The sequence below is a fragment of the Microtus pennsylvanicus genome, chromosome 14 (genome assembly GCF_037038515.1).
Source record: "Microtus pennsylvanicus isolate mMicPen1 chromosome 14, mMicPen1.hap1, whole genome shotgun sequence".
In the NCBI taxonomy this organism is placed as follows: domain Eukaryota; kingdom Metazoa; phylum Chordata; class Mammalia; order Rodentia; family Cricetidae; genus Microtus; species Microtus pennsylvanicus.
This window is the reverse complement of record NC_134592.1, coordinates 14,541,851-14,556,929: the sequence shown is the minus strand read 5'-3', so window position 1 is coordinate 14,556,929 and position 15,079 is coordinate 14,541,851. Positions and strand designations below refer to the sequence as shown.

At 47.3% G+C, this 15,079-nt stretch overlaps 1 protein-coding gene across 1 annotated transcript; it reads right to left on the bottom strand.

The window, feature by feature from the left end:
* Positions 1-241: 241 nt before the first annotated feature.
* On the bottom strand, positions 242-12,297 carry LOC142834992 (alpha-1-antiproteinase-like). Its single transcript, XM_075948051.1, has 5 exons — positions 12,098-12,297; positions 8,510-9,153; positions 2,967-3,237; positions 1,994-2,141; positions 242-1,154 (listed from the first exon to the last, which is right to left on the bottom strand). The coding sequence occupies exons 1-5, from the start codon at positions 12,157-12,159 to the stop codon at positions 957-959; spliced, it is 1,323 nt and encodes a 440-aa protein (XP_075804166.1). The 5' UTR covers positions 12,160-12,297; the 3' UTR covers positions 242-956.
* Between the last annotated feature and the right edge of the window lie 2,782 nt (positions 12,298-15,079).

Genomic DNA, 15,079 nt, shown 5'->3' with positions numbered 1-15,079 from the left:
ACCACCCAAATACAAACTAAATTAACTAATTTAATTTTAAGAAATTTAAAGACGAACCATAAAAACGTGAGACAGACTCTCAGGTCATATATTTGATAAGGAAATACTCTCCAAAATATAGAAAACTGTGCAACTCCAACAATCAAAAATTAAACCACCTGGTTAAAAATGGGCAAAAGTTCCAATAATTTATGTCTCCGAAGAAAACATACAATGATTCTCTCTGTAAAAAATTGCTATGACACGTATTTCTTTATGCTGGCAGGAGGGGGACATGATATGGCAGATGTGAAGGGGTCAGAGGACAGTTGTTGGGGTCTGATCTCTCCCTCCACCATGTGGGTCTTGGGGAACAAACTCAGGTTATCAGGCTTAATGGCAAACACCTTTCCCCACTGAGCCACAGGCTCGGTAGTGGTTTTTAAGCACAAAGGACACATGACTGGCGAGGACAGAATGAGTGGTTTGGGGTTACTGGCCTGATTGGCTTGAGAAGAAGACAGAAGATAGGACCTAGAGAGCTTCCTGTTCATTGGGGGATTATGAGACTCCTCTGGCAGGGAAGGAATGACAGGGACAGAGACTGGGGTCCTGCTCCAGCCCCGAGGAGGAAGACCTCTACCAACCATCTCCTCCAGCTAGTCTCAGGAAATTCCCCGTGAGACAGAGAGGATAGGCCCAGGGAGATGACGCAGTACAACCAGAAGGGGACACGACCCTCTCCTTTCAGTGCTGGAGATGTGACAGCACAAAGATCGCCTAAACATGGATGCAGGGGACACCGAGACGCACTGTGGTCAGGAGTCCCCACGCTCCTCAGGAAACAGGAAGACACAGACACCACCAGGAGAGAGATTTGCTGATCGCATTCAGGAGTGAGCGGAACTATCCCATGTTTAATGCCATCAGGAGGGGACATGCTGGAACGGGGTGGTGAGGATGACTGGAATTGGAAGTCAACTATTTTCGGTGGGATTTGTCACTTTCCCCACAAAGAGGGGGACACTGGTGTATTCATCTTTAACGACAACTATGAAGGGCCTGTTGAAACGGATGACAGGGACCTTAGGCAAGGCCGTCTTACTCAAGCTACTGCTCCTGGCAGTTTTTGTCGTCGCTTCGTTATTGAAGGTCAGTACGGTCTTTTGCACAGCCTGTAGGGGAGAAGCAGAGGGAGTTGGAGGTTGCGCCCACCCCAGGCTAACACCAGATCTCATGTAGGGTCCTCATTCATGGAGAGCCTCGCTGTGCCCATGCCCTCCCTGCCCATGGCCCCATGAACCCTACTGTTTAGTGGAGGCCTTTCCCAATGTGTGCAACCCTTTCACATTCAGACTGTTCTCCTCCCCTTCCCTCCTCTCCCCTTCCTTTCTCTCATCTCCTCTTCCCTCCCTTCCCTTCCCTTCCCTTCCCTTCCCTTCCCTTCCCTTCCCTTCCCTTCCCTTCCCTTCCCTTCCCTTCCCTTCCACTCATCTCCCTTCCCCTCCTTTCTCCTCCCCTCCCCTCTCCTCCTCTCCTCTTAACTCCCGTCCCTTTTCTTCCCTCCCCTCCCCTCCCTTCCCCTTCCCTCCTCTCCTGAACCATCTCTCATAGACTTAGCTTCAGAGGGAGCCCCTGTACTTCACGTCTCCCATAAACATGTCTCCTTTCCAGTGTGCGTTGAGACAAGGGTTTTGAAGATGATCTGAGCCAATGTCTTTCTATATTAATATAGGTAAGTTGAGGAATCAACTTACCAGGAATCAACAGCCCTGGGTAAACACTAAATTAAGGGCCACTGAGTTCCTTTCAAGAAGGGCTTTATGAGAGCATACGATTCCTTATCCTGCTCCTGCTCTCTGCCTCTGAGTTCTCCACGGTACATCTCTGGAGTCTGTGGGAAACACCGTGTCTCTGTCCCCTAGTACCATCCTCAGCCTTGAATCTGATCTGTCCTGACATTCCATTCAGCCCTATTGGCAGCTGGGGTACCGCCCTCTTCAAATGACCTCACCTTGTTGAGCTTCAGGGGAGTGTCCTGCGTGATCCCTGAGAGGTCAGCCTCATTGCTGAAGACCTGGGTGATGCCCAGGGTGCTCAGGATGGTCTTCAGGTCATAGGTTGTGGATATGGACAGTTTGGGAAAGTACAGATTTACAGTCCTGGTGTGCAGAAGAGAGGAAGGCGTCCTTCAGTGTCGTGACAGCAATGGTCTCATTTCGCGCTCACACCTCCTGGAAGGCCACCCACCTCATCCAGGAAGAGTCGATGTACTCTGAGAGTTGTGTGTGTGACTCCCCAGGCTGAGGCTCAGCCCTCAGTTTGCACAGATAAGACAAGACATCTAGAGGGTCTATGCTAAGGAAACAGAGCAGCCTTGAAGCTGCGCTCAGTTTGTTCTCAGCCTGCCTGACTCTGCTTCCTGATGGGTGCCGGGCCTCAGCAGGTGTGGGACTGGGGGGTGAGGCAGGACATCTGTCCACAGTTCACCTTGAGCCCACCTGAGCATCTATGTATCAATGCCTTCCTCACCAAGGGAGAGCAAGGCCTGAACTCAGCAACCTGGAGGGGGAGGGGCACATTCCACAACTGTTGGCTCCCTGGAACCCAATAAACCTCACTGAAGGGTGACAGGAACATAGCCTTCTATAGTCATGTCCTGAGCTCCCCTTGGCTGGCCCTCTCCTGTTCTAGGCCCTTCCTCCTTGTCTCTCATGACCTCCACTCCCAGCTGAGGCTGAGAGGCCTAAGACCGGTCTCCTTGTTTTTGTTTCTGCCGTTGTTGAGAACCTCTGGCTGCTGAGGGTGGAGGTGTGTCTTTGCCAAGGAGACTTAACTCTGAGCATTGTTCCTGTCTCTGAGCCTGTCTCATACTGCATCTGTCTATAAGCTTTGGCTGAGAGACTGGGGGCCAGTGCTGAAAGGCTCTGTCATGTCATAGCTCAGAGGCTGAGTAGCAGCACGTGGATCCCTTGCCCGGGACTCACCTTAAGTCGATGAGCTTCAAAATATTTATGAAGTGAGTCTCATTCAAGACTTTCTCTAGTTTCTGCATCTCCCCTTGGTCGGGCAGTATGAAGAAGGCGGTGGCATCCCCCATATAATGCTTTACCAGCACCCAGCTGGACAGTTCTTCTTCGCGGTGCAAGAAAAATCTACCCCAGCAATTGGTCATGGGCACCTTGATGGTCGTGTCCTTGTTCACGTGGAAGTCCGCCTCGAAGGTGTGTTCCACATCGACTTCTTCATACCCTTTGCCTGGAGAGAGGGGAGGGGCGCATCAGATAGCGGTGGAGTCAAGGGTTAGCTAAGTGCTAGAGAAAAGAAGTATGGAGTGCCTTGTGAGACGCTCCCTCTGAGCCTCGGCTTCATCAGCTGTAAACTGGGCTGGAGAAGAGCTTATCTGGATACTTGACAGCACCTTAGAAAATGGTCTGGAGCTGTAGGAAGGGGCTCAGAGAACTGTGTGGGTTGATCTGTGAAAACCTGGCTCCAGCGGAGAAGCAGTTTTATTTCACGTTCTTCAGGTAGTCCGCTGAGGATGCTAAATGGAGACAAGTGGGCACAATCACAGTCTCCTATAACCTTGTATGTCGAATCTTGTTATCTCTTTTCTGGTGACTTTCTGTGACTGTGCTCTAGTCAGTGTTCTGGGAAAGTCTAGTGGGAACCTCTGGATCTCCGTCTCAGGAGATCCAAATAAAGTGCACGGACCTAGGAAAAGCCTCTCTGCTGTACAAGTGTTCTCTGTAAAGGCTGTCGGAGAGGGTAGGCACCTCGGGGAACCCCAAGCCTTCCTAGTGTTGGACAGATGCTAAGCATCCTCCGCATCATAGCAGAGCTGGGGTCTCCTGGTGCTGACATTTTCCTTGGTGCCCTGTGCTGTGCTGCTCTGCTGGGCTCTGTGGGAATACACAGAGGTGCAGCCATGGCCTCGACTCCCCTCCCCCACCTTCTGAGTGATACACGCTGGGGGATGTGGAAGCATCTTTGGGATGTGGGCTTGTGAGGCCCTGATGTCGCCTAGCACTCAAAGGAAGCAAGTCAGACTAAACACCAAGGTTATTTGATCAGCTCCTTGCTTTTGCTGTTGAAAAAACCATGGTGGGTTCTGGCTGCTGAGGATGAAGTGCATCTGTCTGCACCAAGGAGAAGATACCTGTTTAGGCTGAGTGTTATTGCTGCCTCTGAGTCTGGCCTGCACTATGGTAAAGAGCATTGTGTCTGTCTACAAGTTCAAGACTGTCCAACTGTCCACCAAAGCTCTGGCTAAGGCATGGGGGCCAGGCCTGAAGGGTCCCAGTCATGTCATGCCTCAGAGGCTGGGAAGCAGTGACTCCCTCCCTGGATGAGGGACTCACATTAATAGAGAAGCCTTAGGATACACATTCTGTGTAGCTTGCTTAGGTAAGTATCAAGGCAAGTGTTTGCACACATTGACAGCAATGGTATTCTTTCCCCCTCGATAAGCCAGGACGCTCACATCCCAAGCATGTAAGTTAGCTTTCCCTATATCGTGACTAATGGGCGGTGAAGACAGAATCTAAACCCAGGTTTTGCGTACTTCACTGCTGACTCTGTTCAGTTACTCCAGACTTTAGCAAATCAAGTCACCCAAAGCACTGTTTGACCTTTGCCTTCTGTAGAAATTTGCATATTTGACTGATAACCAGGGAGATGTCATGTATCTGGTACTCAACCCCCTTAGAGATTTCCAGTGAGCCTGGGAAACAGTGTAACAGAGGCGGAATTAAAATTTCCCCAGGAAACCTCATGCTGGGAATGAGAGCAGCTGGAAGCCCTGGCAGCCAGGGAGGAGACCAGAAAATGGTTAATCTCAGTTCTGATCATACACACTGAAGTCAATCTACATAGGAATACGTCTTGGCTTTTGTTTCATTTTTCTCCTATTAACTGTGACGCTATGCAGGTAAGGCAGAAGAAAGATCTAGAGATCTTTCTCCCTCCAGTTTGAGTCAAGACTGTAAATGAGATAATTTCCTTCAGCCAGGCCCAGTTTCCTATTTTCCTGGTGAAGTGGTATACAGTCACCATTCAGATTCTGCTAACATTCTTGGCTAGCCAGCCAGGAGGAAGGGCACTGGAGGAAGAGACTTAGACTGGTCACGGCAAGCTAGTCCTGTATTTTAGGAATTGGGGGATATTTCCTCAGCTTTGGGGGCATGTCTTATATACATGGATTTTTTTTTTCCCATTCCTCGTTTACATAGCATTGGCTGCAAATAAATTAAATTCACCAGACTGGTAACAGAAAAAGAGGCTGATCATTTTCATGGTATCTATAAGTAAGTAGTGATACCTACCCCAAACACAGACTGTGGGGGACATGTGACTCTGGGGGTGGGGAGCTCACCTCTGGGAGGCTGAGGGATGCAATCGCTTACTTAATCTGCACACATGTATGTGTTTGTATATAAATAAGGTCTCCCAGATGCCTCCTAGTTCACAGGACTTAGGTAAATCTTTGACAGATCAGTTAATTAAACTTGTAAAATAACAGGAAAATGTTTTATTTTGTTAAAAAAAAGAAAGAAAACAAAAAATTTGCGAGATGGTCTAATTGATATATGGAAGAACAAGAAAGAAAAAAGTGAGTCAAGTAGGAAGAAAGATAAAGAGGGAGTTGTTATACAGGAACTTGTTCATTGAGACAGAGTCTCACTATGTAGCCCAGGCTGGCCTGAAGCTCACTGTGTAGCCTCCAACTCGTCATGACCCACACGCCTCTACCTCCCAAGGGCATGCATGTCTCTGTGCGTGTGCATGTGTGTGTTCTGATATACTTGCCCCCACGTGTATGTGGGGGCTGAAGGTTGATTTCAGGGTGTTCTCCTCTCATGCCCTCTACCCAAATTTCAGTTTTATTTATTTATTTTTACACGTATGTGTCTGTGTCTCCGTGCTGCCTGTGGAGGTCAGAAGAAGGTGTCAGGTCCCCTGAAGGCACCGAAGCAGGTGACTGTGAGCTGCCCAATATGGATGCTGGCAAACCAGCTTTGGGTCTCTGCAAGAACTGCACACGTTTTCAATTGTTTAGCCATTTTCCAGCCCTTCCGCCTTCATTTTTAAGACAGGGTCTTGCACTGAATCTGGAGTTTGTTGATCCATCTGGACTGGTCAACAAGCTCCCAAGATTTATTTCTCTGCATCCTCTGTTGCTGGGGTCATGGTCAGTTACCAGTACGTCCAGCTTTTGAATGAGTGTCGTGCATCTGAACCAGGTCCTCATGCCTGTGCCTGCACCATAGCACTGAGCTCACGGCTTCTTTTAAGTATTGGGTCTTCATCTTTGAGAGAAACAAGGACTTAAAAAGAAGCTGTCTGTTCTAAAGTCTTTTAAATGATTTTCTTATAATGCTGGTTAAATAAGCATCTATTGTTTAGGTTATTATATTATGTTTGGCATAGAGATGTCTGTAATCGGAATCTTTTATCTATCTATCTATCTATCTATCTATCTATCTATCTATCTATCTATCATCTATGTATGTATGTATGTATGTATCTATCATCTAGCTAGCTATCATCTATACTGTCTGTGTCTAACGGCTTAATATGCTGTGTGTATAAACATCATCTAAATGTTATATGAAGTTCATAAAGATTCACAGGTTAATACAAGCAAAATAATCAGCCAGTACTGTCTTTTATACAGCATGTCAGGCCAACACCTTAAACCCACAAGACAGTCCATAAGGCTCTTAGTATTTCTACCATCTGAACTTAGTACCATTCACACAGAAGGTCCCATAATGCAAGCAGTTTAAACCCTTGTCTGTATCCATTTGCTTCAACCCAGTTAGCAAGTCGGCTGTTGTTTATATGGGACATGCACTCCCTCTTCAGGCAGGAAGTGCTTCCTAATCCTGTCCGAAGTCTGAAACTTCACAAATAAAAGCTTTAATCAGTACTAAAAATCCCCTGTACTAATTACCACTGGTCTCTGCGCATTTCTGGTCTACCAGCACGGAAGGCTGCTAAGACTCGAAGCTCAGGAAAGCATTTTACTAATCTACTATCTTTCAAACTCAAACTTGTCCTAATGGCAGCCTTTTCCGTCTGACACGTAATCTGTGCTACTCTGATCGTTGTTTGGGGCACAGATAGTCAGCTGTACTAGGCACTGCGTTCCCAGCAGCCGCTAATCAATAAAACCACTGGACACTGGGTATCCAGGAAGCCCTGAAGTAATTCTGTATGCAACAAAAGAAAAGATTGTTTTGGAAATGACTAAACTTCTTTCGGAGCAAGTTCTTTTGCAAGTCCTCAGAAAACTCTGGACAATCATGGGCAAATGGCTTGAAACAAATCTCCCTGTACAGGAAGTTTTCTGAGAGGCTCCAGGATGGCTGAAACTAAATCCAATTAAAAGACAGACTACTGGCAAACTCAGTCTAAGTGCTCCTCCTTCAAACCCACTCAGATGCTTAAACTTAGCCTAAAAGGTCACCTGGAACTAACTGCTTGACTTCCTGACACACGTCCTTCCTGCTGCAGGAACAGATCTCACCTTGGCAGTGACAGCTAAGACAACTGAGACCAAACCTCAGCATGGTCAACCAATCATGTGTGCGGAGGAAAAATGTATTGAGGCAAAAAGAGAGAAATTGCTGGAATAAAATGGAGTCATGACAGACTTGATGGTGCACCAACTCAGAGGGTCACAAGTTCCAGGTCAGCATAGATGACACAGTAAGTTACTGTTAAAAAACCAAAATGAAACGAAACCCAACAACATCCAAAATGGAGTCACTTGTGCAACAAGTGTGTCTAAGAAAAAGTCCCTCTGAATGATGTTAGGACTTTGGTTCCTAGTAGTATTCTGTCAAGGATTGTTTTTTAGGTACAAGAATATCTAGGAAGTTTCCACACATTCCAACAATAGATAGGCTAACATCCCAAGTTCCTTAAGACTTGAGAGTGAACAAGAAAGAGTTGTCATCATGTAACAGGGACGCTGAGGGATTAAAATATCTCTCGGACATCCCGTGCTAGGAGGGAGACCTACCCATAGTACTGATGGCTGAGGAAGAAGCCATGTTCCAGAAAAGGGTCAGTGTCACAGCTCTGACTGCTACCTCACAGCTAAGTCTGCACGTGTGAACATTTTGCCTTTTGCATCATCTTTTCTATAAATCGCAACACTGCTATCGGTCAGGCAGAGAGAAGTTTCTTCACCCTAGTTCTGATCTAAACTGGAAAAAAAAAGTCCAACAAAACATTTTTTTAAATCAGTTCCCATCTCCTAGTGTTCCAGTAAAGTTGTAAGAGGTGGGTTCTGTTACCATTAAGATAACTCAAGGAGACGGTGGTCTGGCTGGTTTTAACCCATCATCCCCAACCTATAGGTTTATAGATGTTACTGAATTATTTCTGATCGAAGAACTGAAAATCGTATTGCAATGCTGCCTGCTACTTTCTGGTATGTCAAGGAAGAATTAAATACTGGAGCATGAGGACATATTTGGGTGGCTTCCTTGAGGTCACTAACCCTGGTGGTCCACCTTACCTTGGAAGAAGATGTAGTTCATCAAGGCAAACGTTGTGTCTTTCTCCAGATCCTTGACCAATCCCACTATTTTCCCTTGGGTTTCATCTGCCACATAGTCATTGATTTGTTTTTGGGCTCGTTGGGTGTCCTTGAAGTTGACAGCAATGACTTTTGAGTGGTACAGCCCCTTGACATCCTCCACAAACTTGTCCACCAGCTTCAGACTCTGGTCAGTGAATAGGCTGCTGTCTATAGTCAGCCGGGACCTGTGGTCTGGCAGACGGAGGATAGAGAGAAGTTGCTTGATGCATTCATGAATGTAGTTCTTGGGCATTTCTGTGAGGTTGAACTTCAGTCCTTCCAGGATCTGGCTGTGGGTGCTATTCTTGGTCCCCAGGGAGAGCATTAAAGTGGCGACAATGATGTTCGCTGGGGAGAATAAGATGTTGGTGTCTTTTGCCCAACTCTCCGACTTCTGATACAAGGTGAAGGTTAACTGGATGATGCTGTAGGAGATGCGTTGGCAGTGCAGGTGCTCCTGATGCTCATGGTCGTGCTCATTCACATCTATCTCCAGAGGATCTTGAGGCTGGGAGCCAGAAAAAAGGCAGCACAGGCCTGCTAGCAAAAGGAGACCCTGGGAGACAGAGGATGACATTGTCCTGCAAGACAGAGATGGAGACACAAGTCCTAAGTCAGGGCCCATGAGGATTCCTACATATAAAGGCAGCTGCAATCATGTGCTCTCCCCTGTCCCCATTGTGTGTGTGTGTGCGCGTGTGCACATGCACATATATGCATATTGCCATTTGCTCTAACGAATGTGGTTTGTTCCTTCAAACTCCGAAGAGTCACAGTTTCTGGGACAGAAAGGATGACAGCAGTTCATGACTCTGCTTCTAATCACACACACACACACACACACACACACACACACACACACACACACATATCTCATCTTTGGAATGAGGCAGGTGGGGGGAGGTAAATGAAATAAATGCAGATATATCACAGAGAACACTCAGATTCAACCACAGAACAGTTCATGGGGGGGGGGAGTGGGATAGTGGGCTTAGCAAACCACTAACAGGACTAGCCAAGGCCCATGAGTCCAGAAGAAAAAAAAGACGGGGGGACAACACCAACAATTAGGACTAGCCAAGGCCCATGAATCCAGAAGAGAAAAAGAGGGACAGAGGGCAAGTCCAGCTATTCCAGGAGTTAGTGAACACATCTCTCCCTTGGGGCTCCCGAGTTCTCACCAGGATATCAAGATCAGAATACCCAGGTAGGAGAGTGGGCTAAAGAAAGAGGGCTGAGGACCAGGCTGTACTCTGGAATTTAGCTCTGAAAATCCAGATCCAAAAAGACTCCTTTCTCCCCAAGATAGTTAGGGTTGTAGATGGTTATAGACTCACCATGTCCTCAGCAGGGTCTCTGACTCAGAGTGGGTAGCCCTAAGAAGGATCCCCAAGGCAGATCAGGTGCAGGTTGGGGGTTCGGGGAGTGAGTTTGCCTAAGGTGGCTTCTCATTTCTCTATAGGCAGAGAACTGGGGGAGGCCAAAGGTACAGGATCCAAAACAAGTCTCCATCCCTGCCCTTACTAGCACACACTGTGTGCCTACTATGTGTTGAGAACCCAGAGTAATGTCTTTGTTCTCTGAACTCTGTGCATAGGAGATGAGCTAGGTGCCTTCATTTCCCATGTATGAATGAATGAGATGTTGAACCCAAGGGATGGAGGCTGGCAATGTCCACCCTGAGGACTCAAGAGGAGGATGGTGAAGCACTTACTGAGTAGAATAGGCTGAGGCCAGCTGGAGGGTCACGGTGTAGCGCTGACTGTACCTCATAGTCTTTCCCTGGAGACTTATAAGCTGATTGCAGGGGCGGGGAGGGTGTAGGGACACTCAGTCCCAATGCATACAGAGATGCTTCAGGCTGGAGAAGAGCCTGGGGCTGATTGTGGAGGCTGGCCAGGGGACTGTGTCGTGTACTCTGTAACCTGAGGGCTTGGCCACCTTTCCAGAGATTGGCTTAGTGTGGTGCAACCAGATAGTGGGGAGAGAGGTAGTGCCAGGGCCACCGTAGATCAGAGTAGGCGATAGGTACACACTGTGGCCGACTGGACAGGAGAGAAGAGATTTCAAAAAAAGTGACTTCTATTATCAGATTGTTGGAACAAAGGACCCGAAATAATTAACTTTCCAGGGATTCTATGCTGGGTAAAGGGAAAGGCTGAAACCCTGCTGCCAGCCACAGCAGGGACTGCCTCCCCAGAAGAGATCTAGCGCAGTTCTGATAACTTTGACTGATAGTCTATTTCCTGGTGTGTGCTGTCTAGTGTCTTTCTCAGAGTTCTATTGCTGTGAAGAGACATCCTGAGAGCAGAAACTCCTTAATTGGGGATGACTTACAGTTTCAGAGGTTTAGTTCACTATCATGGCAGGGAGTGTGGCAGCAGGCAGGCAGACATGGTGCTGGAGAGGTAGCCAAGAGTTCTACATCTGGACCCACAGCAACAGGAAAACAGCCATTGGGTATGGTTTGGGTTATTTAAACCTCAAAGCCTACCCACAAGTGGCACACTTCTTCCAACATAGCCACACCTCTTAATGCTTCTCAGGTAGTGCCACTCCCTGGCGACCAAGAATTTCCCCCTAAGAACCTTTATAGGTGTTTCCTATTCAGACATATCTTCTATAGAATTTTAATATTGCCATGGAAAATGCCACAAGCAAATGGGACCTTTTTCCCCTCTTGGTTTCACTAAACTGTATTAAGATGCTTCTCTTTGTCAGTTGCTCCCAAGAAGCAGGGACCATGACTCTTAAGTGTCCCATCTAACAACAGTAACAGAGCCCAGCACAAGGGATCCCATAACTCACTGATCCCCTGGCTGGAAAAAAGGTAGATTCTGGTTCTGGATCCCTCCTCTCAAGAGAAGCCTGTTTTTCCTTACTTTATCTTGAATAAAATTTGATTTTCAAGGTAATTTGAGTGAGAATGGCTCCCACAGGAACATATATTTGAATGCTCTGGTTCCCAGTTGGTGAAACTGTTTGGGAATGTTAAGAGGTATGCCCTCATTGGAGAAGATGTGCTGAAGCCATTGCAGCTCGCTCTCTCTCTCTCTCTCTCTCTCTCTCTCTCTCTCTCTCTCTCTCTCTTTCTCTATCACTTGTAGGTCAGATGTCAGCTCTCAGCTACTGGTCCAGTGCCATGCATGCATGCGCACCTGCTGTTGTGCATCCCAGGATGCTTTTGGGGTTGCCTTCTGAATCTGTAAGCGAGCCCACAATTAAATGCTTTCTTTTACAGGTTGCCTTGGTTCTGGTGTTTTGTCGTGGTGATGGAAAGGGACTTAAGAACTTTGTAAAGCCCCTGTTTTCCCCTTTTAGTTCTTTAAGTCATCTGAGAAAATGACCCTATGCCCGCACCCTGAGTAACATCAGGATAGGCTCGATATTTTTCATGGTTTGACAGATCATAGCAGAGAGCTCCTGGACACCCTTGTCTCTCTGTTCTCACCCACAGAACCTTAAATGGCTCCATAAATACCAACTCATACCAACCTGCCCCGGCAGGCATTGACAGGTACCAACCTTGGGCGACAGATGCCCAAAGGATCCAACAGAACTCCAGTCTTGCTCAAAAGAGCGGCCATTCACCCCAGGAGTCCAACAAAATGGATGCAGCTCAGGAGAACTCTGACAACAGTCTCCAAACTGGTTCAAAAAGAATTCACATTGCTCAAAGGAGCCTTCAAACCGAAGGAAGGCAAAGTCCAAGGTAGTGGGAAGAAATTTACTGAGGGTCAAATTTTCTTGAAAGTTAAAACAAAGCATAAATCCTTATTTCTCAGATCTACCTGGTGGAAAAGCTGCTGAAGTTGAGAAAAATTCCCTGGATATGAGGTCGCTTCCTGTGTGGCACTTTCCAGCCTTCCCTCTCCACCTGGGGAAAACTTGCTGTGAGTGGCTGACATCCAACATTAGTCTTTTCTCCTGATTGGAGGGCCAACATCATTATCAGAGTCCTTAGCTTTAGAGTTGGGACCCTGACAATCCTAACAAGCTAGGCATGGCAGTTCATCCTCAGTAGGTCAAGTAAACAGATGGGTCTTAGTGAAAAGCAGAGACTTATTCCCACTGGAAAAGGGAACAGAGATCTAGAGAGAGTCTCCCTGGCCCCTGTCCATCATCAGGGTCCTGCAGTGAGGATGTGGTTAAGCAGAGAAGCCTAGGCCAACTTGTCTCAGCTCCCCTCCTATAGGGTAAAAGGATAACTTCTCAGAATTGTAGGAAATCTCTTTCTGAAAGACCGGTTGCCTCGTCCCTCACCCAGCTATCCCCAGGGAAGATGTGGCTTTCTTATTCTCCTGGCAGGGAATTCTGGGGTACTTAGTTTCCTGGATCCATTGCCTCAAAAGTTTGTGTTTCTTCTGACCACAAAAGAGAGAGAGACCCAAGTTTCCCTTTGGAAAAATTTCTTTCCTGGTGGGATGAGGACAGGCCTGACTGAGTGGATTAAAATCTGCTCAAGCCAGGCGGTGGTGGCGCACGCCTTTAATCACAGCACTCAGGAGGCAGATGCAGGTGGATCTCTGTGAGTTCGAGACCAGCCTGGTCTACAAGAGCTAGTTCCAGGACAGGCTCCAAAACCACAGAGAAATCCTGTCTCAAAAAAACCAAAAAAAAAAAAAAAAAAGATAAAAAATAAAATCTGCTCAAGTAGAAGCTGTTACCTGATAGTGTTTGCTCTGTGCCTACAAGGTGAAGGGTTTAGTGTTTTGTCTGTTTTTGTTTTCTGCCTGTGTGAGCAGGAAGGCTCAGGAGTGGCCCCTTAGCCACCATCCCAAAAGGTCTGTTAATTAGGGCTTCTGCTGCTGTGATAAAACACCATGACCCAAAGTATCAGGAACCTCTGAGTGCCAGCCTCAGTGTCCCCTCAGGGTTCAGAAGACTCACAGCAAGCATGGGACCTAGAAGGAACTGAGGGCAAAAATGAACTCTCCACTACATAGTTTTCTGCATCAGTTTCTTTATTCTTTTCCTGCTGTTCTCCTCTGTTCTGTAAAGTTTCCAGTTTATATACATACAAAACAGAGGCAAGTCTCTGAGCTTGGACATCCCTTTATCTTTGAAGGTTCCTGACTGCATGTCCTGCCAAGTGGAAGAGAGTTGCAGAGAGGTGGCGTCTAATGTGTCTCAGGGAAGAGAATGGAGATATTGCTGTGGAAACCAAATTTTTTTGCTATGTGACTAAATTCTCTCGTTGAAAGTTTCATAGGGTGGGGACAGCCATTCAGTAAGCAAAAGAACGAGGCAGGCTTTTAAATGACCACAGTCCTTGTGGGACAAATAGATCCAGTTATGAAGCCTGTCCCCGTATATATTCTATATATCAGAACTATGTAGCTAAATGAAAAGTCATTTGCCTGACCACCCGCAGATACATGTGCCCATAAGATTAACATGTAATCATGAGCATCTGCACGTCACATGAGATTACACACCACAATGCGGGTATAGGGGAGACACAAAGCTGTTTCAGCAAAAGTGAGCAACAGCTTTCGGAGTCTGTGGCCCTGCAGGCCTTGTCTGGATAGGATCAGTCCTCCATCAGATAACCACACCTCTTGTGGGTCGACATAGGAGCCCTGGTTGCTACCTACTTTTTACAGACACAGAAGCAACTTGCGGAGGAATGGCCTTGCTCAACTTCTCACTCCATACCACAGTCCGTCACTGGGGGAAGTCAGGGCAGGGATCTGGAGGCAGAGTGATGCAGAGGGTACCGTTTGCTGGCTTACTCCACATGACTTGCTCAGCTTGCACCCACAGTGGTCATTAACCAAGAAAATAATCTAGAGACATGCACACAGATCATTTTCTCAGTTAAGATCTCTCAGCACTCAGACTAGGCCCAGTCCCTTCGTGGTGACAGACACTAATCTGCCTTCCTAGATTAGCATTCCCAAAGCTTGTCCCATCACCAACTTTTCTAACTCCTAATTTCCCGCCTGTGATAAAAATGAAGACGCCTGACTGGCTCCCCATTTGGAGACATATTGTTCTGGAAAGACCGTCAACTGGAAAGGGTTGTAAAACAGGGAAGCTAAGGTAGAGGGCCCTGCATGCTCAGGAGGAGTTCATCGGACTCTTAGCCTTATTTGCTGAAGTCTGAGCAGGAAGGAGGGTAGCTCATGGCAGACTAGAGAGGCAGGAGAAACCACGTACTCCACCCAGGGGAGAACCAAGAGTCAGGAAGGGTTCCCCCTGCTCCTCCTCCCTCTTCTCCCTCCTTTCCTCCCCTCCTCTTCATCATCTGTCTTCCCCAATTCTCGCACCCTCTTTCCCTCCATATCTTCTTTCTCCATCCTCCTTCTATGATTTCTACTTGGGAAGTGTTGGGGGGTGGGGGTGCTCCATCTACTTGAAACTTATGACATATGGCATAGATACCATTGGAAAGTGTCTAAATCACATCCCTGCAGTGCACATGGATCACAGCTGCAGCTCTCCCTCCTGGCTGGAGTCTGTGCACAGGTGTGCAGTAGCACCCACCTCAGAAACAGCTGCTTA